This window comes from Ornithorhynchus anatinus, chromosome 20, assembly GCF_004115215.2.
Source record: "Ornithorhynchus anatinus isolate Pmale09 chromosome 20, mOrnAna1.pri.v4, whole genome shotgun sequence".
In the NCBI taxonomy this organism is placed as follows: domain Eukaryota; kingdom Metazoa; phylum Chordata; class Mammalia; order Monotremata; family Ornithorhynchidae; genus Ornithorhynchus; species Ornithorhynchus anatinus.
This window is the reverse complement of record NC_041747.1, coordinates 14,631,747-14,654,009: the sequence shown is the minus strand read 5'-3', so window position 1 is coordinate 14,654,009 and position 22,263 is coordinate 14,631,747. Positions and strand designations below refer to the sequence as shown.

General features: G+C 55.6%; 1 protein-coding gene across 4 annotated transcripts in view; it reads left to right on the top strand.

Annotated features, from left to right (window-relative positions):
• Nucleotides 1-19,166, top strand: part of ENOX1 (ecto-NOX disulfide-thiol exchanger 1) — a 420,263-nt gene extending 401,097 nt beyond the window's left edge. For all 4 annotated transcript variants that reach the window (XM_039914912.1, XM_039914913.1, XM_029048127.2 and 1 more), the window contains 2 exons: nt 3,555-3,640; nt 17,719-19,166. In XM_039914912.1, the coding sequence (XP_039770846.1) occupies nt 3,555-3,640; nt 17,719-17,850 (218 nt within the window). In that variant the 3' untranslated portion in view covers nt 17,851-19,166. The remainder of the gene's footprint in view (nt 1-3,554; nt 3,641-17,718) is intronic.
• The last annotated feature ends 3,097 nt before the right edge of the window (nt 19,167-22,263 follow it).

Below are 22,263 nucleotides of genomic sequence, written 5' to 3'. Positions count from 1 at the left end.
AATGAAAAAAAAAAACCCCACAATCCTCCCTATAGTTTGGAACGTCTCTTCCTACTACAGTCCAGTCCCCGCACGTTGCGTCTCTTAGGCCGACCTTTTCGCCGTCCCTCGATTTCGCCCATCCCGCCCCCGCCGACCCAGGCTCTCCCCTTTCCCTCTCTGAAATTGAATTAGGGAGAAGCAGCGTGGCTCGGCGGGAAGAGCCCGGGCTTGGGAGCCAGAGGTCGTGGGTTCGGATCCCGGCTCTGCCACGCGTCAGCTGTGTGACCGTGGGCGAGTCACTTCACTTCTCTGGGCCTCAGTGACCTCATCTGGAAAATGGGGATGAAGACCGGGAGCCCCCCGTGGGATAACCCGATGACCCCGTATCTCCCCCAGCGCTTAGATCAGTGCTCGGCACGTAGTAAGCGCTTAACAGATCCCAACCCCATTCATGTCCGTCTCCCCCCGTGGACCATAAGCTTTTTTGATCGGGGAGTGCGTCTACTAACTTTACTGAGTGTACTGGCCCGGCCACTCAGTACAGTGCCCTGCGCGGAGTAAGTGCTCAGTAAACGCCATTCTCTGATCGGCCGAATGGTCCATTCAGAGTCCACCTACTGGACCTGGCGGCCTCTGAAAATATGAGGGATTTGGGAAGTCGGTGGTCTCCTCCAGCGTGGCTCAGTGGAGAGAGCCCGGGCTTCGGAGTCGGAGGTCACGGGTTCGACTCCCGGCTCTGCCGCTCGTCAGCTGCGTGACCGTGGGCGGGTCGCTTCACTTCTCTGTGCCTCCGTTCCCTCAACCGGAAAATGGGGATTAACCGTGAGCCTCGCGTGGGACGACCCGATGACCCCGTCCCTCCCCCAGCGCTTAGAACGGTGCTCTGCACGCAGTAAGCGCTTCACGGATACCAATATTATTATCCCAAACCGAGGTTGACAGATGACTGGCTTGAGTCCCACTCAAATCGTTAGGTGTCCACACTGGGTAACTGGAGACTGTGGGAAATGAAGGGACGAAATGAACTGGGGTGACGGGGTCCGGGTGTCCAGATCCCAAAGTCACCAGCGTAACGGCCAGTCACGTCTGCAGGCCCAGTGGAGGACCGTTAGGTGTCGTTCGCTTCGTTCATTCACTAGTATTTATTGAGCGCTCACCCTGTGCAGAGCACTGTACTAAGCGCTTGCAGTGTACAAATCGGTAGCAGATAGAGACGGTCCCTGCCCTTTGACGGGCTTACGGTCTAATCATCTCATCCTCTAATCATAACCGTCTTACAGTTACGTGGGAAGCGGGGCGGCCTAGCGGAGAGAACACGGTCCTGGGAGTGGGAGAGCCTGAGTTCCAATTCTGGCCCTGCCACTCGTCTCCTTGGACGCGTCACTTAACTTCTCTAGACCTCGGTTACTCCATCTGTAAAATGGAGATTAAAGCCGTGAGCCCCCCGTGGGACAGTCTGATCACCTTGTATCTACCCCGGTGCTTAGGACGGTGTTCGGACCCATAGTAAGCACTTAACATTATCGTTATTGTTTTCTACCCCAGTGCCTAGCGGCAGGTACCGCGAAAGTAAAACGTGATTCAAAAAAATACGATAGCCGAGCAGCCGCTGTCTGGCAGGGTAGTGAGACTGTGGAGAAACGGAAGAATCCAGTCGTAGAGATTCAGGGCCGACGCTTTCGGGAGCATCGAAGACAGAGTTCCAGAAGTTATTTCTCCGCTCTGATTTCTGACTTGTGCTGCTTTCCTGAGGGTCCTCTTCATTCAGATTCCTGAGTCATTAAGAAACAGAATTTCTCGGGAGCATTTTGTTTGTTTGGAAAGAACTAAGGGAGCTAGTAGATAATACAGGACACCCGAGAGGAGGGGGCAATTAGCGATTCCTGAAGGGAAATCTCTTCCCCGGGCTACCCTCCTCCCACTCGATTCAGTTCTCCTATTTCCATCTAATCTCGGGATCTCCCATACGATACTCAAACGTGAGCCCTAGATCAATAATGTTGGTGTCCGTTAAGCGCTTACTATGTGCGGAGCACTGTTCTAAGCGCTGGGAGAGATGCAGGGTCGTCAGGTCGTCCCAGGTGAGGCTCACAGTTTTCCCGATGAGGTCACTGAGGCCCAGAGAAGCGAAGCGACTCGCCCACAGTCACCCGGCGGACAGGTGGCAGAGCCGGGAGTCGAACCCGTGACCTCTGACTCCCGAGCCCGGGCTCTTTCCACTGAGCCGCGATTATTGGCATCTTCGGTTCCTGGCCTTTGAAATGTAAGATAGTCACCTTTGCAGCGGAACCCGTCCGGGAGAGAGAATGGAAAGCGGCGTGGCCCAGTGGAAGGAGCCCGGGCTTGGGAGTCGGAGGACGTGGGTTCTAATCCCGCCTCCGCCACCCGTCCGCTGTGGGACCTCGGGCAAGCCGCTTGACTTCTCTGTGCCTCAGTTCCCTCGTGGGGATTAAGACTGTGAGCCTCACGGGGGACAACCTGATCAACCCTGTATCTACTCCCGCGCTTAGAACAGTGCTCCGCACATAGTAAGCGCTTAGCGGATGCCAACACGATTATTAGAGAAAAGAATTCAAACCCCGCCTGCTTAATTCTCCCAGAAGCAGGAAAGCACGACTAGCCAACGATTGCTTATTTCAGCCAAAGAGAGGCGGCACGGGAGGGGCTGAGAGAAGTGGGGAGGGAGGAAGAGACGACTGGAGGTTGTAAGAGACTCCCTCTAGACCGTAACCGCCCTGTGGACAGCGATCGGGTACACCAAATCTATTATACTGTACTCTCCCGATCGCTTAGTACAGTGCTCTGTACGGAGGAAGTGCTTAACGAGGAGCCCCGATTGAGTGATAGGAGAGGAGAGGGCGCGGTGATCCGCTTCTCAACCGGGCCGGCACCGGTATCCCGCTTCCTCTGTTCGGCTTCACTGTCCTGACACTTGATTTTCACTAGGAGAAAAGAGACCCTCCGTATTTATAACCCAACTCGCACCACACCGTTTATTCCCAAGCCTTTTAAGCTGATCTTGTAAATGACAGCGGAGGAACACGGAGCCGGCTCGCTTTAAAGCAGAAACGATGTGTCGGGAAGGATTTACGCTTCCTTCAGCGGCGGTTAGGCGTGATATGGATTAAGCACATTTCATTACTAGCGACTGGGTAATTATTAGGAAAATGTGAGGCAGTGCGATTTCTGACATAACCTCCTAAACCATTTTCACGATGCGAGTCCCTCGAGAGGGCGAGCAATCATTTTTTCCTTCCGATGGCTACAATTTTATATTGGTAAATCAAGCGTATAATTGGTAGCTGAAATGCTTCCGGAAGCTTTGTTTCGAATCGCTTTTATTCATCTGCGTATTAAAACCCCCGGTCATCCGCTCGCCAGCTGCAGGCGTTCCAGGAGACGAGAGGTTCCGTTACGGGGTGAGGACGACGGTTTGCAGAACGCGCCGTTGGGGCGGTGGGATGAGGCCGGAGGTGGCGGGGCAAGAATTCGATCGGAAAAACACCCATCGTCGCGTTAGCGGCGTTCGGTTGCGGTCATCACTGCCTTTAACGCCCGTCTCTTTCCTGCAGGGATAATATCGACGTTTCTTCACGTCCATCCTTTCGGAGCCAACATAGAATATCTGTGGTCGTACATGCAGCAGCTGGACACCAGGGTAATCGCATTTGATCCGGTGGGACTTCCGTTACGCATTGAGGGTTGGCAGACGATAAGAATCGCGGGGTCCGTGAGGCGCTTCCTAGGCGCCGAACACCGTTCCGAGCGCCGGGGTGGATCCAAGCAAGCCGGGTCGGACGCAGCCCCGCGTGGGGCTCGCGGTCCTCCTCCCCATTTCACGGATGAGGGAACTGAGCGGTGAAAGTGTCGCATGGCAGACGTGTGGCGGAGCCAGGATTGGAACCCAGGTCCTTCGGCCCCCCAGGCCCGTGCTCGCTCCACTTCTCCGCCAGTGACCTCGGTTTTAAATCCTCTTGGGAAGATAACGGGAAGCGGGAAGTTTGTCTCGGTTTTACTCACCGGTTTGGGGGGGTTTGGGGTTCGCTTTTGTTTTTAAGGGTACCTGTTGAGAGCTGAGCGTGTCTGGGAGATACAGAACGAGTAGCAGCGTAGCCTGACGGGAAGAGCGTGGGCCTGGGACTCAGAGGACCTGGGTTCTAATCCCAGCTCCGCCAAATAATAATAATCCTGTTGGTATTTGTTAAGCGCTCACTATGTGCAGGGCACTGTTCTGAGCGCTGGGGTAGACACAGGGGAATCAGGTTGTCCCACGTGGGGCACACGGTCTTAATCCCCATTTTACAGATGAGGCAGCTGAGGCACAGAGAAGTGAAGTGACTTGCCCACAGTCACACAGCTGACAAGTGGCAGAGCTGGGATAATAATAATAATGTTGGTATCTGTTAAGCGCTTACTATGTGCTGGGCGCTGTTCTAGGCGCTGGGGGAGATCCAGGGTCATCAGGTTGCCCCACGTGGGGCTCACAGTTAATCCCCATTTTCCAGATGAGGTCACTGAGGCCCAGAGAAGCGAAGTGACTCGCCCACCGTCACTCAGGCGACAAGTGGCGGGGCCGGCATTCGAACCCGTGACCTCTGACTCCCACGCCCGGGCCCTTTCCGCTGAGCCCTGCCGCTTCTCTCTGCTTGCCGTGTGACCTCGGGGAAGTCTCTTAACTTGGCTGTGCTTCAGTTCCTCTCTTCTCCCTCCTACTACGACTGCGAGCCCCATGTGGGACAGGGATCGGGTCCAACCTAATTAACTCGTACCTACCCCAGTGCTTAGAACAGTGTTTGACCCACAGGAAGCTCACGGCAAGCACCGTAAAAAAAAAAATCAGGTGGGGAACAGCCTCCGTCATGGGGCTCGTGGAGGGAGGATGATCTTAATCTCCATCTCACGGATGAGGGAGGTGGGGGCCCAGAGAAGTGAAGTGACTTGCCCAAGGTCACACGGCGGACAGGTGGCAGGACTGGGATCGGAACCCAGGTCCTCTGACTCCCAGGTCCGTGTTCTTTCCGCTGGGCCGAGCCGCTTCGCGGGCGCTTCGTCTTTGGCTGGTTTCTGATTCCCGTTACCTTCCGTTCTGGTGGCCAAGGAGGCTCGTAGGTAAAATTGGAAATTCTTTTCAGAGGTTCAAGGGGGATTTCCAATGGGCGTTTAGCCCCGGAGTCCCAGAGGAAAAGGTGAAACCGGGGCGACGTCCGGGCCCCGGGCTCCTCTGGTCTCCTCGGATCCGACTCGAGGGCGACTTGGAGGGACATTTCCTCCAGCGGCCGCAGAACTGTGGTCAGACTGGCATTTCCTAGGGCGGTTCCAGGTCCGTGGAGCGGTTGATCTCAACGTTTCAGAAGGGCCGGGTGTCTTAGATCCACCCCTCGACTCTCCGAGACTTCAAAAAGAGATGGTCACTTGGAAGGACGGCCTCGTTCCGTCGATGCTTGGCGGATGTTCACGCCGGGGCGGGAGGAGAGGGGATAATCATGTCGCTCTTGGTTAAGCGCTTACTATGCAGAGCACTGTTCTAAGCGCTGGGGTAGTCGGGTTGGCCCTCGTGAGGCTCACGGTCTTAATCCCCATTTTCCAGATGAGGGAACCGAGGCCCAGGGAAGTGAAGTGACGTGCCCACAGTCGCACAGCTGACAAGTGGCAGAGCGGGGATGGGGCGGGAGGGGAGGGGGAGAGGGCAGGGAGGGCTCTTCCGCGAGGGTGAGGCTCTTTGACCTCCCTCGGCTAAGGGGTGGAGCGCTGAGCACTAGCCCCGGTGGCTGAGAGAGATGGGGAAAGGCTACCGGTCAGTCGATGCCTTTTCCTTCTTTTCGAGGCCACCGACGGTCGTCCCCCCCCCCCCCCCCCGCCGCCCTCTCCGCCTGCCCCGCCACCTCGGAACCGTAGCCCTGTCGGGACCAAACAACTTCCGCCATCTCTCCTTTTGAGGAAGCGGCGTGGCGGAGTGGATAGGGCCGTGCAAGTCTTGGGTTCTCATCCTCGATCCGCCCCCTGTCTGGCGTGTGACCTGGGGCGAGACATTTCACTTCCCTCGTCCGGAAAATGGGGATCGAGACCGGGAGCCCCACATGGGACAGGGACTGTGTCCAAATCACAGATGCCATCGTTATTATTTTTGTGACCAGGTGCCAGGGACTGTACTGAGCTCTGGGGAAGAGAAAAGTACCGAGCACTGGGGAGAGCACGCGATAGCGGCGGACACCTTCCTGCCCGCAGTGAGCTCACGGTCTAGAGGGGGAAAGAGACATTAATACGAGTAAATTAAATAAATCACAGATATACAGAGATACATAGACGTACGTGTTGTGGGGGTGGCCACGCCCATGTCGGTCCTGCCCTGAAAAGACGCTCCCTTGAGCCCTCCAGGTATCGCCCCATCTGCCTCCTACCGTTCGTCTCCAAACTCCTCGAGCGAGTCGTCTGCCCCTACCGTCTCCGGCTCCTCTCCTCGAACTCTCTCCTCGATCCCTGCCGATCTGGCTTCCGTCCCCTTCACGGAAACCTCCCTCTCAAAGGTCACCCGTGACCTCCTTCTTGCCCAACCCAACGGCCTCTACTCCGTCCCAATCCTCCGCGACCTCTCAGCTGCCTTCGACGCTGCCGACCGCCCCCCTTCTCCCGGAGACATGATCCGACCTTGGCTTCACTGAGAGTGCTCTCTCCTGCTTCCCCTCTTATCTCTCTGCCTGCTCATTCTCAGTCTCCTCCATGGGCTCCTCCTCTCCCTAACTGTGGACCTCGCTCAGCGTTCAGTTCTGGGTCCCCTTCTATTCTCCGTCTACCCTAACGCCCTTGGAGAACTCATTCGCTCCCATGGCCTCCGCCCTGTGTGGACGCCGTCCAAATCTCCATCTCCAGCCCCGACTGCTCTCCCTCGCTGCCACCTCGCCTTTCCTTCCGCCTTCAAGACATCTCCACTGGGATGTCCTCCTGTCATCTCAAGCTTGACGTGTCCAAAATAGGACTCCTTATCTTCCCTCCCGAACCCTAACCGCCCCCTGACTTTCCCATCACTGTAAACGGCACCACCATCCTTCTTCTTTCACGAGCCCGTGACCTTGGCATTATCTCTGTCTCCTCTCTCTCGGTCCACCCACATATTCAATCCATCACTAAATTCTGCCAGTTCCGCCTTCACAACATGGCTAAAATCTGCCCTTTCTTCTCCACCCAAATCGCTACCCTCCTCTCCCACCTGGATTACTGTATCGGCCTCCTCGCTGACCTCCCAGCCTCCTGTCTCTCCCCACTCTAGTCCATACTTCACTCTGCTGCCCCGATCATTTTTCTACAGAAAAGTTCAGGACGTGTTTCCTCCGCTCCTTAAGCCACTCCAGTGGTTGGTCATCCACCTCCTCAGCACTGTACTCGTCGGCTCAACTGTACATATCTTCATCACCCTGTTCATTTGGTTAATGAAATGTACATCGCCTCGATTCTGTTTAGTCGCCATTGTCTTTACGAGACGTTCCTCCCCTCGACTCTATTTGTCGCCACCGTTCTCGTTCTGTCCGTCTCCCCCGATTAGACCGGGAGCCCGTCAAGCGGCAGGGACCGTCTCCATCTGTTGCCGACTTGCTCGGTCCAAGCGCTTAGTACAGTGCTCTGCACATAGTAAGCGCTCGATAAATACTATTGAATGAATGAATGAATGTCCAACAAAAACTCCTCACCGTTGGCTTTAAAGCCTTCAATCCCCTCGCCCCCTCCTACCTCACCTCACTACTCTCCTACTGCAACCCAGCCCGCACACAACGCTCCTCTGATGCTATCCTTCTCGCTGTACCCCCGTCTCGTCCATCTCACCGCCGATCCCTCTCCCCCGTCCTCCCTCTCGGCCTGGAACCCCCCTCCCTCCTCAAATCTGTCGGACAGTTACTCTCCCCACCATCAGGGTCTCATCTCCTCCAAGAGGCCTTCCCCGACTGAGCCCCCTTTCCTCTTCTCCCGCTCCCTTCCGCGTCGCCCCGACCCGTCCCGTTTGTTCATCCCCCGGTCCCAGCCCCACAGCACATCTGCGATTTATTTATTCGTATCAATGCCTATCTCCTCTCTAGACTGTAAGCTCACTGTGGGCAGGGAATCATCTGTGCGCCGTTCTATTCTACTCTCCCAAGTGCTTCGCACCCAGCAAATGCGCAATAAATACGAGCGAATGAATGAACGATTGACTCCTACCCATGCCCACATCCCCCGACCCTCTCGTCCGTGTTTTCGTCTTCCATTTGATGTCCTCCAGACTCTAAGCTCGTTGGGAGCAGGGAGTGCGTCGGCCGACTCCGTTACGGTACGCTTTCCCAAGCGCTTCGTACGGTGCCCTGCACGTAAGCGTTCCGTAAATACCGACGGTTGGTTGATTGGGAAAGAGCAAACTCGGGGACTTCGGAAATCACCCCTCCTCCAGGAGGGAGGCTTTCCTTGATTTCACGTCGAGTCTCCTCTCTCCGCCTTCTCTACCGCGTCGATTGACATTTTCGAAAGAGCGTCCAGTTTGGCAGGACAACCGGAAGAGGAATGGCCATTTTCCACCTGGAGAAGTGCAGCGAGGTGCTGGCGGTCCCACTGTCAGGGGATCCTTTAACGTAATAAAAATAATCATGAAGGTATTCCGTTAAGCGCTTGCCACGTGCCAAGCACCGCTCTGAGCAGCGCCGGGGTAGATACCAGGCGAGCGGGTCGTCCCACGTGGGGGGGGGTCACGGTCTTAACCCCCGTTTTCCAGAGGAGGTAACTGAGGCACAGAGAAGCGAAGTGACTTGCCCAAAGTCACACAGCCGACAAGTGGCAGCGTCTCTGATCGGAGAGGGCGCTCAACTGATGGCTGGCGGGAGCCCCCCCGGACGTTGGCCCGGACTCGAAGAGGGAGCTTTTCTTCCGAAACTGGTGAGCCGGTCTCTCACGCGGCACTTATCCTTCCGGTTCTACCTCCCGAGCAGACCAGGAGGCGGGCATTAGAAAAGAACATCAGAACCAGTCTAAAAGATGCGTCCGCCTCGGCTGAAGCGAGCAACGTTCGGCCCCGAGAAGATCGACGCCAGAACTAGACACGCCGGTAGGCAATCCTCCGTGTGTTTGACCGACGGCAGCGGTCGAAAAGCCAGCCGGTTGGGGAATCCCATTATTCCAATCAAGTCTTCGTTTCGCCCTGGGCAGATCTGGCCACGATTTCTGGTGGCCCGTTCCCCAGCGGAGGCGAGTTCTTCCCCGAGTACCCGGGAGCGTGCGTACGTGAAAATGTAAAGGAATCCAAAGCTCAAATCCCAGGTCAAGGAACGCTCCCACCGCGTGCACCGGGGGGGGGGGGGGGGGGATTTTAGGAAGCCGTGAGGCGATGACGGATCTGAGGCGTTTACCGCGCTCAGGTACTGCGCTGACCGCTCGAGACGGGAGTCGGCCGGTGATCAACCGGGGTTAGCTTCCCGCGCGGCAGCCGGGGAGAGTCGACTCCGCGGCTCTCCGTGAGGCTGAGCTTCCCCGTCAAGTGGATGTAGCACGTGGAAATGGGGACCGACTTCCTCGGTGAACTTCCCTTCCCTGAGTGAAGGTTCACAAGCATGGACTTGACGATCAAACAACCTCCCGTCTCGAGCCTTCCGAACCCGCCCGGAGGCATTAAGCGTGTAACGGTTCCGTCTGCCTCGCGGTCAAACAGAAGCCCTCCGCAATGAGCTAGAAGGCACGCGACAGGCGGTAGAAAGATTCTCCGAGAATCCGGATGAGGTCTCAGCGGCGCTGGCGTCTGACGGGCCTGTCGGCATGGGAGATTCCAGTGCACGTCAGGCGGGGATGCCGAAATGGCGGGGGAAAGAGGGTCACTGAGCCCCGAGGAATCGCAAACCTAAAGGGAAGGGGCCGCACCGGTTCGGCGACTGCGCTGAACATCCGCTCTCGGCGACCCGCCCGGTATTTTGCTTCTCGTGGGAGAAAAGGACGTACCGGACGTACCCGAGAGCTGTCTCGACGCCCGTCGTCGTCCGGGAGCAAGACGGGGGGGGGGTGGCCGTATCATCGCTGCGCCGCCTGGTCCCCTTCAAATTTTCACCGGTAACACTAGCGTCGTCCCGGCATTTCTCACGATCCCACCGTCGGGGGTAACGCACCGTTCTAAGCACGTGGGAAATAGAACAAAAAGCAAGTGACGCGTTCCCCATCCCCGAGGAGCTCGCCCTCTCGTCTTGGGCGTAACTGAGTCCGTCGTCAAAAGAATGCACGTCGTACGCGCTCTCTGCTAAGCGCCGAGGATGTCGGGGGGTACCCAAGGGCTAAAGGTGGCTGACGACACGATCTGGACGGGGCGCGCTGGGAATTAAGCAAGGAATCCGTGTTGGATGAGCGTGGGCTCCCGGACTTCGAAACCGGGAAGGGCGGTGGTCCGCGGCCGGTCCGGTTTGGGGATGGAGGAAGTTCCAAGCGGGGGGAGCACCGAGAGCACGGGAGTGGAGGTGGGAGAGTTGAGAATAATAGTAACGATGGTATTTGTGAAGCGCTCACTACGTGCCCAGCGCTGTTCCCGCGCTGGGGGAGACGCGGGGTCATCGGGTCGTCCCACGTGGGGCTCCCAGTCTTCATCCCCATTTTCCAGAGGAGGGAACTGAGGCCCAGAGAAGTGAAGTGGCCCGCCCAGAGCCACACGGCCGGGATGAGGAGCCACGACCTCTGACTCCCCAGCCCGGGCTCTTTCCGCTAAGCCACTCCCTGGGCTTGGGAGTCAGAGGTCATGGGTTCGAATCCCGGCTCCGCCACTCGTCAGCTGTGTGACCGTGGGCAGGTCACTTCACTTCTCCGTGCCTCAGTGCCCTCATCTGTCAGATGGGGATGAAGACTGTGTGAGCCTCACGTGGGACAACCCGATTCCCCTGTGTCCGCCCCGGCGCTTAGAACGGTGCTCTGCACGTAGTCAGCGCTTAACAGATACCAACAGTCTCAGAGAAGCAGCGTGGCTCAGTGGCAAGAGCCCGGGCCGGGGAGTCGGAGGTCATGGGTTCGAATCCCGGCTCGGCCACCCGTCAGCTGGGTGACTGTGGGCGAGTCGCTTCACCTCCCTGGGCCTCAGTTACCTCATCTGCAAAAGGGGGATGAAGACTGGGAGCCTCACGTGGGACAACCCGATGACCTCGTGTCTACCCCAGCGCTTAGAACGGTGCTCTGCACATACTAAGCGCTTAACAGATACCAACATTATTGTTGTTATTACTCTCATTCAGTCAGTCCTATTTATTGAGGGCTTACTGTGTGCAAAGCACTGTACTGAGCGCTTAGCACTGTACTTCCTCCAGACTGAAAGCTCCCCGTGGATAGGGATCACGTCTATCAACTCTGTTGTGCTCTAACCTCCCCAGTGTTCTGCATAGAATAACTACTCAATAAACGCCCCCGACTAATTGATCGGCTAGCCTCTGAGCGCTGTGTTGGACGGGGACGGTGTTCCAGCTGATTATACCGTACCGATCCCAGCGCTCAGCGGAGCGCCCGGCCTCGGCGGGTAGTACGCGTCTCGCGCACCCCGTCGTTGGGATTCGTAGCAAGCAGCGTGCCGTGAGGAGGTTGACTTTGAAGGAGAAAAGAGAGCGGAATGGGAAGTAGTGGGTGGAGAGAGCAGCGATAACGGGGGAGTCGGTGGACGGTCTCGAAGGCGGATGTGAGTTCTCGCTTGACGTGAAGGGAGATTCAGCTACAGATCGGGCGTGAGGCGTCGGGGAGGTGTGGGCCGAGGACCTTCGGGGCGACGAACCGTGCGGCGCGGCGTAGCGGAGAGCGGAGAGGCGGGAGGAAGGGATCCCAGCGAGAAGGTTGACGCGACTGCCTGTTCACGTTAGGTCCGGAGCTTAGGTGGAGGAGGGCCCGGCTCATCTTCCTGCAGAAAGGCTCTGGGCACGTCTCAAAAACCTCCAGCGGTCGCCTGTCGACCTCCGCCCGAAACAGAGACTTCTCACTCTAGGCTCCGAGGCCGTCCGTCCCCTCGCCCCCTCCTGCCTCCCCTCCCTTCTCTCTTTCCACCGCCCGCCCCGCACGCTCCGCTCCTCCGCCGCCCGCCTCCTCGCCGTCCCCCGGTCCCGCCGTCGACCCCCGGGCCGCGTCCTCCCGCGGTCCCGGAACGCCCTCCCTCCTCGCCTCCGCCAAACTGACTCTCTTCCCCTCTTCGAAACCCTACTTAGAGCTCACCTCCTCCGAGAGGCCTTCCCACTCCGAGCTCCCCTTTTCCCTCTGCTGCCTCGACGCCCCCCTTCACCTCTCCTCAGCCAAACCCTCTTTTCCCCCCTTTCCCTCTGCCCCCCCCACCCCGTCCCATCCCCTCGGCACCGTGCTCGTCCGCTCCGCTGTATATAGTTTCATCACCCTATTTATTTTGTTAATGAGATGCACGTGGCCTTGATTCTATTTAGTTGCTATTGTTTTAATGAGACGTTCATCCCCTCGATCCTATTTTACTGCTATCGTTCTCGTCTGTCTTTCTCCCCCGATTAGACCGTGAGCCCGTCAGAGGGCAGCGACCGTCTCTACCTGTTACCGATTGGTCCGTTCCAAGCGCCTAGTACAGTGCCCTGCACAGAGCAAGCGCTCAGTAAATACTACTGAATGAACGATTGAGGTGGAACTGACAGGCTGTGTAGAAGAACTGCTAGAAATCGGCAGCGGATTGGAAATGGGAGTTGAAAGAGAGAGGGATCGAGGACGCCGCCGAGATTACAGACGTCTTGGTCGGGGGTGACGGGAGGGTCACTGACTGAGGTAGGAAATTAAGAAGAAGGGTAGTTTTCGGAAAGAAGACGAACAGCTCGGTCTCAGAGAGGCATTCTCCGCGAGAGGCGGCGTGGCCTAATGGTGAGGGCGCGGGCCCGGGAGTCTCAAGTCCCTGGCTTCTAATCCCAGCCCCATCACTCGTCTGCTGGGTGACCGTGGGCCGGTCACTCGACTTCTCTGTGCTGCTTGTCACTGTTGGTGAATCCTTCTATATTCGTCTCCCCCAGCGGAGGGCAGTTTCCCTGGAGGCAGAGCGGTGCTTGGCACGTAGCGAGCGCTTAACAAATAATCGTTACTTCTATCATCATCTCATGCTTCCGTTGTAGTCGTCCAACAGGACAGCGCATTATTACAGGTTTAACCCCGGTTCTGAGCGATCACGACACATAATACCGTAATCGCGATTTTAATGAATTACCAACACGGCCCAGGAACCCCGCGTTAGGTCCAGTCGCCGCAGGGAGGTCAACTCGCCCCTATCCTCGCGCCATTTTGTTCCGGCTTTTCCTGAGTAGTTTTCCTTCCCCTCCGGACTCCTAGCCGAGCCCCTCCCCTGCTTGGGTCCTCCGAGTCACTGTCGCTCTTTTAAAAGCCAGTGGCGTGCGGCACCTCATTCGGACGATGCCGGTAGCAGACTTGCACTTCCCGCCCGGTCCCCGCCCGTCTTTAGCGGGAGCCAGCACGGTGGCCACCGGGGAGACGGGGGAACGCGAGTACGCCGGCGTCCATCCGCAGCTGCCGGGGGAGAAGAGGGGGAGGAGGAGGAGGAGGAGGAGATGGGCAAGGTCTAAGCAGGAGGGAGGGTGGGTATCGATTCATCCGTCCTTCCATTCGGCGGTATTTGCCGAGCGCTTACCCGTGTGCGAAACGCCGTACTACGCCCCGGGAGAGTACGACGGAACGATAAACGGACGCATTCCCTGCCCACCACGCGACAGCTGTCGACTAGGCCTTGCCAACTGGTAATATCCCAATTTGAGCAGTGAAGGGCTTAAAGTAGGGGGGCCTCGGCCTTCCGGAATTCGCTCCCCTCCTCGGTCTTGTGGAGAACCGGAGCCGTCGGTTCCCGGGCCCGGTGGAAGGATCGTTCGATTGAGGCGTTCTGTCGCCTGACCGATGCCGAGAGTTCGGCCGGACAAGCCGGGAAATGAGGCAGATTTATGTCCTCTCGTCGTCAATCCTCGCGTGCGCCCGGAGGCCCGGCCGAGGGGACGCGGGCCGTAAATCAAAAAGTAGATCAAGCGGATCTCGGAAAACGTCGGCCTCGCACAAGCTCTACGCCCGCTCCGTAGCGAGCCGGTCTCAGCCTCCGAGGACCCCTGGTCCCGTCCACGCCGTCGTTTCGGCTATGCACCTAACCGAGGGAAATGTGACCTTTCACTCGTTACCCGGCCCCTGTCGGCTGGGTGACCTCGGGCAAGTCACTGAACTTCCCGGTCGTCGGCAAACTGAGGATTCGATACCCACCCTCCCTCCTGCTTAGACCGTGAACCCCCGCGAGACCTGATTTTCTTGTATCTACCCCAGCGCTTATTAGAGAATCAGGAGATTCTCTTATTAGGAGAAGCGGCGTGGCTCAGTGGAAGGAAGGAGCACGGGCTTTGGAGTCAGAGGTCACGAGTTCGAATCCCCGCTCTGCCGCTTGTCAGCTGTGTGACTGTGGGCGAGTCACTTCACTTCTCTGTGCCTCAGTTCCCTCATCTGTAAAACGGGGATTGAGACCGGGAGCCCCACGTGGGACGACCTGATTCCCCCGTGTCTACCCCGGCGCTTAGAACAGTGCTCCGCACATAGTAAGCGCTTAACAGATACCAACATTATTATTAGAGGGATCGATCCACGGTAGGCACTGAAGGGAAAACACTGTCGTCATGGCCGTCGTTTTCAGTATTTTTATTATCCTTTCACTTGGTGAAAGGGACAAGTTCCATCCTACGGGAAGCAGCGTGGTTCAGTGGAAAGAGCCCGGGCCTGAGAGTCAGAGGTCATGGGTTCGGATCCCGGATCGGCCGCTCGTCGGCTGTGTGACTGGGGGCGAGTCACTTCGCTTCTCTGTGCCTCAGTCCCCTCATCTGTAAAATGGGGATTAAGACCGTGAGCCTCACGTGGGACAACCTGATCACCCTTATCTACCCCAGCGCTTAGAAGAGTACGCGGCACGTAGTAAGCGCTTAACGAATACCAACATAGAGAAGCAGCCCGGCTCAGGGGAAGGAGCCCGGGCTTGCGAGTCGGGGGTCATGGGTTCGAATCCCGGCTCGGCCACTCGTCAGCTGGGTGACTGTGGGCGAGTCGCTTCACTTCGCTGGGCCTCAGTGACCTCATCTGCAAAACGGGGGTGAAAGACTGTGAGCCTCACGTGGGACAACCCGATCACCCTTATCTACCCCAGCGCTTAGGACAGTGCTCTGCACGTGGTAAGCGCTTAACAAGTACCAGCGTGATTATTATGATGCTACGGGAAGGGGCGATGGGAGCCGGCGTTCTTCACCTTACCCTAAATTCGTCCTACCTGCAGTATCATCTTCTCCCTTCATTTCTGGAGACAAGACTAATGTAAGCTCCTCCAGGATCACGCCTCCCGACCCTGCTCTGTCGTACCTTCCCCAGCGCTTAGTAGAGCACAGAGTAGGTGCTCAATCGATAATAATAATAATGATAATAGCAATGATGACTGCGGTATTTGCTAACCACTTGCCATGTGCCAGTCACTATGCTAAGCACCGGGCCCACTGGGGTTCACAGTTTCAGGAGGAGAACGCGTATTTTGCAGAGGAACCGAGGCACTGAGAGGCTCAATGACTTGTCCAGGGTCACACGGCAGGCAATACCATCGACTGATTGAAGTGCTACAGTACCACTGTGATTATCAACCCACCTCCAACCTGAAACCTTCCCAGATTTCAAGGGATTATGATGATCAGTCCACCTCCGGCGTGAAGCCTTCCCAGATTACGTACGATTATAATGATCAATCCACCTCCGGCACGAAGCCTTCCCAGATTGCGTACGATCACAGTTAATGATCCACCTCCGGCACGAAGCCTTCCCAGATCACCTCCCCCTACCCATCCAACCTCGGTCCCGCCATCCACCTCCGCTACCCTTCACTGCGTATCTCGTATAAATGTTTCCGTTTCCGCTGGCGAACTTTACGTCTCCGACCGTGGCGCTTCTGACCAGACCGTACGCTTGGGCTCTTTTCCCCGGGGGCAAAATTTGTTCGATTGTAACCCCCTCGAGGTCATCACTAAAGACACAGTGATAACCGTGGTATTTCTTAACTGCCAAACAGTGTACGAGGAGGTAAACAGGTCAGACACCGCCACTGTCCTTGACCTAGGGCCCGCAGTCTAAACGGACGAGAGAACGGCTATTTAATATTCCCATTTAACTGGTGAGGAAACTGAGAAATAGGGAAGTTAAATGACTTGTCCAGGGTCACCCAGCAGGCCAGTGGTAGATTAGAACTCCGGGTTCCCAAGTCTCCGGCCCACTAGTCCGTTCCTTCCTCTCATTTATTCCTACGTATTTCTTGAGCGCTTCCTGGGCGCCGAGCGCTGTACTGAGCGCCTGGGGAAGTACGATACAACAATAAAGGGTGACATTCCCTGCCCGCACCGGGCTTACAGTCTAGAAGCGGGGCAGACCGGCATCAAAACAAATAAATAAAATTACAGATAGGTACGCAAGCGCTGTGGGGCTGGGAGGGAATATTGCGGTGGGGCTGGGAAGAGCAAAGGGCTAAATAAAATGACAGATCTGTTCACGAGTGCTTTGGGGCTGGGTGCGGGGAAGATCAAAGGGAGCAGGTCAGGGCGATGCAGAAAGGAGTGGGAGATGAGGGAAGCAGCGTGGCTCAGTGGAAAGAGCCCGGGCTTGGGAGTCAGGTGGTCATGAGTTCGAATCCCCGCTCTGCCACTTGTCAGCTGTGTGACTGTGGGCAAGTCACTTCGCTTCTCTGTCCCTCGGTTCCCTCCTCTGTAAAATGGGGATGAAGACTGTGGGCCTCGCGTGGGACAACCTGATTACCCTGTATCTACCCCAGCGCCTAGAACAGTGCTCTGCGCATAGCAAGCGCCTAACCAATACCGACATCCTTATTAGATGAGGAAAAAGGGGCTTAGTCTGGGAGGGCCCCTTGGAGGAGACGGGCCTTCGATAAGGCTTTGAAGCGGAGGAGAGCGATCGTGTGTCGGATTAGAGGAGGGAGGGCGTTCCGGGCCAGAGGCGGGACGTGGGCTAGGGGTCGGCGGCGAGCCGGGCGAGCTGGGGGCGCAGTGAGAAGGTGAGAAGTGCGTGGGCTGGGTCGTAGAAGGAGAGGAGCGAGGTGAGGTGGGAGGGGGTAAGACGGTGGACTGCCTTAAAGCCGGCGGAGAGGAGCTTTTGTTTGATATGGAAGTGGATGGGCAACCCCTGGAGTTCTTCGAGGAGCGGGGTTGATGCGTCCAGAACGTTTCCGTAGAAAAACGATCGGGGCAGCAGAATGAAGTAGGGACTGGAGTGGGGAGAGACAGGAGGCTGGGAGGTCAGCGAGGAGGCCGTGGTGAGCCACTGTATCGACGGAGTAGCACTATGGATGGAGAGGAAAGGGCGGATTTTAGCGACGTCGTGAAGGGGGGACGGACCGACAGATCGAATACGTGGGTTGAATGACCGAGAGGATTCAAGGGAGGGAGGACGGTGGTGCCGTCTACCGGGATGGGAGGAGGAGGACGGGGTTTGGGTAGGAAGATAAGGGGCTCCGCTTTGGACGCGTTAAATTGGAGATAACGGGCGGGCATCCAAGTCGATGGTACTTCCAGGGTACCTCACCCCAGGACTTAAACAGCTCCTGACACTTAGACAGCGCTTCGCAATCGCCATTTTTTAAAAAAAAAAAAAACGGCAGCGCCCCTCGAAGCGACGCGTCCGTGCCGGAAAACGTATCCCGCACCCAATCTCTTGACTCTTTTCTGCCCGTGATCTTTCTCCCTTCTCTCGCAGATATCTGCAAATGAAATCGAAATGCTCCTGATGAGGCTGCCACGGATGTTTAAGCAGGAATTCTCGGGCGTGGGAGCAACGCTGGAAAAAAGATGGAAGTTCTGTGCCTTCGAAGGAATTAAAACGACCTGACCGAACGGCTGAACCGGAAGAGAGGCAGCCTTCCTAGACCGTGGCAGGGCCATAAAAATCTGAAAGCCGGGTTTGGAGTGAGGACATGAAGCTACATTTGCCGAGCCATCAGAGCCTGATTTTCGTTCCATCTGTGGCATTCGCCCGTGCGGGGAGCGGAGACAGAACCGCGCACCAGTTCCTAAATAAAAAGAGCTTCGAACGTCGGCAGATCTCTCTGCTGTGAAAAGCGAAAAGGCAAGAGCGGGATTCGAAAATACGCTACATCCGAGAGCGGCTCGCCAATCAAAGCATAGAGATCGAGTCGCAGCCGTTGCTAAGCTACAGAGATGTAGCGGCTGTGCTGTGTAGCTGAAATCATTAAGTGACATTTTCCAGAAAAATCTCTCGTTCTGTTTTCAGATAGATGTAATTTTCCCGTGAGAAGAGAATCGTACCGAAAGAAAGCTCGGCGACGTGACGAAACGGTTATTGTCTTTTGTAAATTAAGTTATATGCTGTTCCAGGGATTTTTTGCCTTATCGAAAGAGGCCTAAAACGTTGATCGATCTCCTTGAGAATGCTTTATTGAGAATATTATTTTTCTAACGGAACAATTCTCCATCCTAAATTGTTTTTTGCATTGGCTACGCATCAACTTTCATAAAATGTAAATAACGAGAAAGCCAGTGTTACCGTCTTGTACTTGGTATGTAATATTCAGGTTTATGCATCGAAGTGAGTGTTCAGTTGCTTTATTGTTATAAACTTTTCTAGCGAAATCTTAATTTTTTTCAATAAATACAACTTCTACCATCAGGGTTTACTACGCTATTCCTCTGACGTTTTCCAACGGTTACTTTTTGAAAAAGGACCTCCTCTCTCCGTTCTCGCCCGGGTTCTAGCCACGCCATTGAAATTTAGCAACTTTTCACAGTATAGAAGGTTCAGATGAGGGAAAATCTCAATGTGCGAAGTGGCTAAAATGAAAGAAGAACCGCGTTGTTGTTTTTTTCCAGTGGGAAGTCCGAGAGGGGAGATTATGCGTTTGTTAGACGGAGCAGATATTGGTTCAAAATATCTAGACAAGGCAACCAAATTTATGGAAAGTTAATTTCATGTTCAATGTTCTGCCAGATAGACCCGATGTAACCAGTTCGTCGCTCTTGTTAACTCCCAGATAAAGTGTCTGTGATTTGAATCGGATATGGGATTAAATAATATGCATCCGGCCTGAATTTTTCTAAGGGAGAAATGTTTTCTTCATGGTTTTTTTGGTTTCATCACTTGTGGAATGTGGTTTTAAATAATAAAGCAATTAAAATAATTGCCTCCAGGTTGGCAGTGAAGGGGAACAATTCAGTTATCCTTGTCCAACCAAGGGAAAGAGACGGGGAGAGAGTGAGAGAAAGAGAGAGTGTGAGAGAGAGAGCCTGGAAAGAGGAGTGGGGCCCGGGAGCGGGAGCACCTGGCTTCTAATCCCGGCTCTGCCTACTGCTTGCTGTGCGACTCTGGGCAGGTCACGTGAATGATCGGTGCCTCGGTTTCCTCAGCTGAGCAGCAGCAGGTGGGGAGTGTTTCAAAGTGCCCAACGAATGTTGGCTTTAGTCATATCAACTCTCCCACCTTGCTTTCACCCCCCCCACCCCCCCACCTCCAGATTTTCTTCAACCTCCTACTGTCCTCTGTCTCCTTTCCCTCCGCCTCGAAGCATCCTGCATCTCTCCTACGCTCCCAGAAGCCTTCTCTGGATTCCTCCAGCTACCGCTCCCACCCATCTCCCCGCACCCAATCCTGGCCAAGTTCCTTTAATTGGTTCTATCGTACCCCCGTGTTCTCGCCACCGACTCTCTTCTTGAACCGGAGCCGGCCGGCTTCAGCTAATCGACCCCTCCTGGATTACCCTGGGCAGAGACCGTACTGAGAACTTGGGAGAGTAGAATTAACCAACAAGATTCCTGCCTTCGAAGTGCTGGCCGGCTAGCTTACGGTCTCCAGACGCCTCCTTTCCCCAACGCGGTGGCCTTTACTCATTTCTCCCCCTCCTTGACCTCACTCTGGCCCTTGACCCCCCCCCCGACCACTCCCGCCTTCTGGAAACATAATTTGATCTCGTCTCGTGGTTACAGTATCCACCCAGCTCTCCCTCCGACCACTCATTTTCCGTCTCTTTCACTAGACCTGCTTCCGTTCCCTGTTCCCCGACTGCAGGGAGTCTGTCTGGGGCTCCAACTCTTTTCGTTCTACCCTCATTCGGTCAGGGAGCTCACTCGCTTCAATGGCTTCAGGTAACATCTCTCCGCGGATGCCGCTCAAATCTACCTCACTAGCCCTGGCCTCTCACCTGCCTTACAGCCTTCCGTTTTCCCCGTGTGGATGGATAACGCGACCGGTGCATTAAACTCGACCTAACTAAAACCAAATTCCTCATCTTTCCTCCTAACTCTTCCGTACTTCCCCGCTTTGGGATCATCCTGAATTCTTTCTTCGTTCATTCGGTCGTATTTGTCGAGCGCTCGCTGCGGGCAGAGCACCGTAACCGAGCTCTTGGAAAGTACAATTCAGCCCCAGAGAGAGACGGTCTTTAACTCTCACATTCTCTGCGGGCTATTCCTCCACAGGGTTGGCCTGAAGAGCCCCTTCTGCCCAACTGGAGCAGTCACCGCCCCGGTTCAGTCTCATCACTTCCTGTCTCATTGGTCTCTCCGTCTCCCGCCTCGTCTTTCTTCAGTCTAGACTTCGCTCGGCTCCCCGGGTCGGTCTTCTTTCTAAAGCCTCCGGTGTTATCTATTTCCCCCCGCCCCGTGCGCAGAGCCCTGCCCGCTTTCTTCAAAGCCATCCACCTCTTCTCTCTCCCTCTCACAGCCTTACTCTCTCCACCCCATCCTCTCCTGTCCGTGCTCCTCCCCCCATCCAAGCTAACCTTCTCTATACTCCCATTTCCCCCCGCTTGCTCCGGCCCTGGCCTCGGCCTGGAATTCCCTCTCCCTACGGAGAGGGAATTTTCAAAGCCCCACTGAAAACCAACCCCCCTCCAATTAATTTTGACCCTACCCAAGTTATGTCACTCTAGCAGCCACCCTGTTCGCTGGTGTGTATATAGCCATCCCTGGCATTTTCCTATAGAGTCGTCCGCGTATTCTATTTATTTGTTCTGTTCTTCGGTTCTGTATTGTTCCGTTTCCCATGTTCCCCTTCTGTGTAAATAGATTTGTGTCTGCCTGTCTCCCCCACTAGATTGTAACCTCCTTGAGAGCAGGGATGGTGACTTTTGCTTCCAGTGTACTCTCCCAAGTCCTTACTACAGTGCCCTGCAAACAATAAATACTATTGTTGACGATGTGGTGGTTATCTGTCGTAGTTGCTCCGTCAGAAGGAAGCTTGGCTCTGGGGAGAGCGTGTGTGTGTGTGTGTGTGTGTGTGTAGGGGAGGATAGGTAGGACGAGAGTGAATGAGAGGAGGTGAAGCCTGTTGGTGCTGGCTGGACCCTCGTCGTCTTAGGCTGGCGAGTCGTGTCCGACCCAGAGCGCCGCCACGGACGCATCTCTCCCGGAACGCCCCATTTCCATCTTCGGTCGTTCTGGTAGTGGATCCCTAGCGTTGTCTTGGTAGAAATCCGGACGCGGTTTACCACGGCATCCTCCCGCGCGGTAAACCTGAGTCTCCACCCTCGACTCTCTCCCGTGCCGCCGCCGCCCAGCACAGGCGAGTTTGGGCTCGTAGCGGATGGCCTGCCACTCGCTAGCCACTGCCCGAGCTAGGAACGGAATGGACAGGCCTCCGCTTGACTCTCCCTCCCGTAGTCGAGCCTGGAAGCGCTCCAGGTGCCATCCTGAGAGAAGGCTGCGGCGATACCGTTTCTGAAAGATTTGAAGGCCCTGCTATGGCCTTCTGTGTGCCATCTAAGGGGCATGGTTTTACAGAATCTACAGGGATATCATGATTTCCTGTTGAATATCATCTTGATCGCCAAGAGGCATTTATTGTGATCGATTATTTCGGAGTGCACGCCACTCGAAGAGTGGCGGACATTTTATCGAGAGAGTGATCTGTCTTCCAGACGACTGACGCGGTTGTGAAGTGTAGGAGGAAAAGAACTGAATGGGCAAATCGCTGTCAGCTGTTTTCCCATATAGTAAAGAGAGTACACACCGTAGAGGAGAACTGAGAGAACTTACATACAACACGGGGTTTCATTCTTGTAAAACCTCACTGTGTCTGAGGGAAAACTAAAATAATGCAGCACCTACACACTGATTCCTCCGATTCTCTGATTCTCTGATTCCCTAAAAGCGTTCAAGCCACCACCCCTAAGAAGACATATGTTATACCCGATCATCTGTGCTGTCATTTAGTACTCCGAATTATTATTTGCTGGGTGTTCCTTTTTGGTTTTTTATCCCGGGATAAATAACGGTATGACCTCAACCGTGT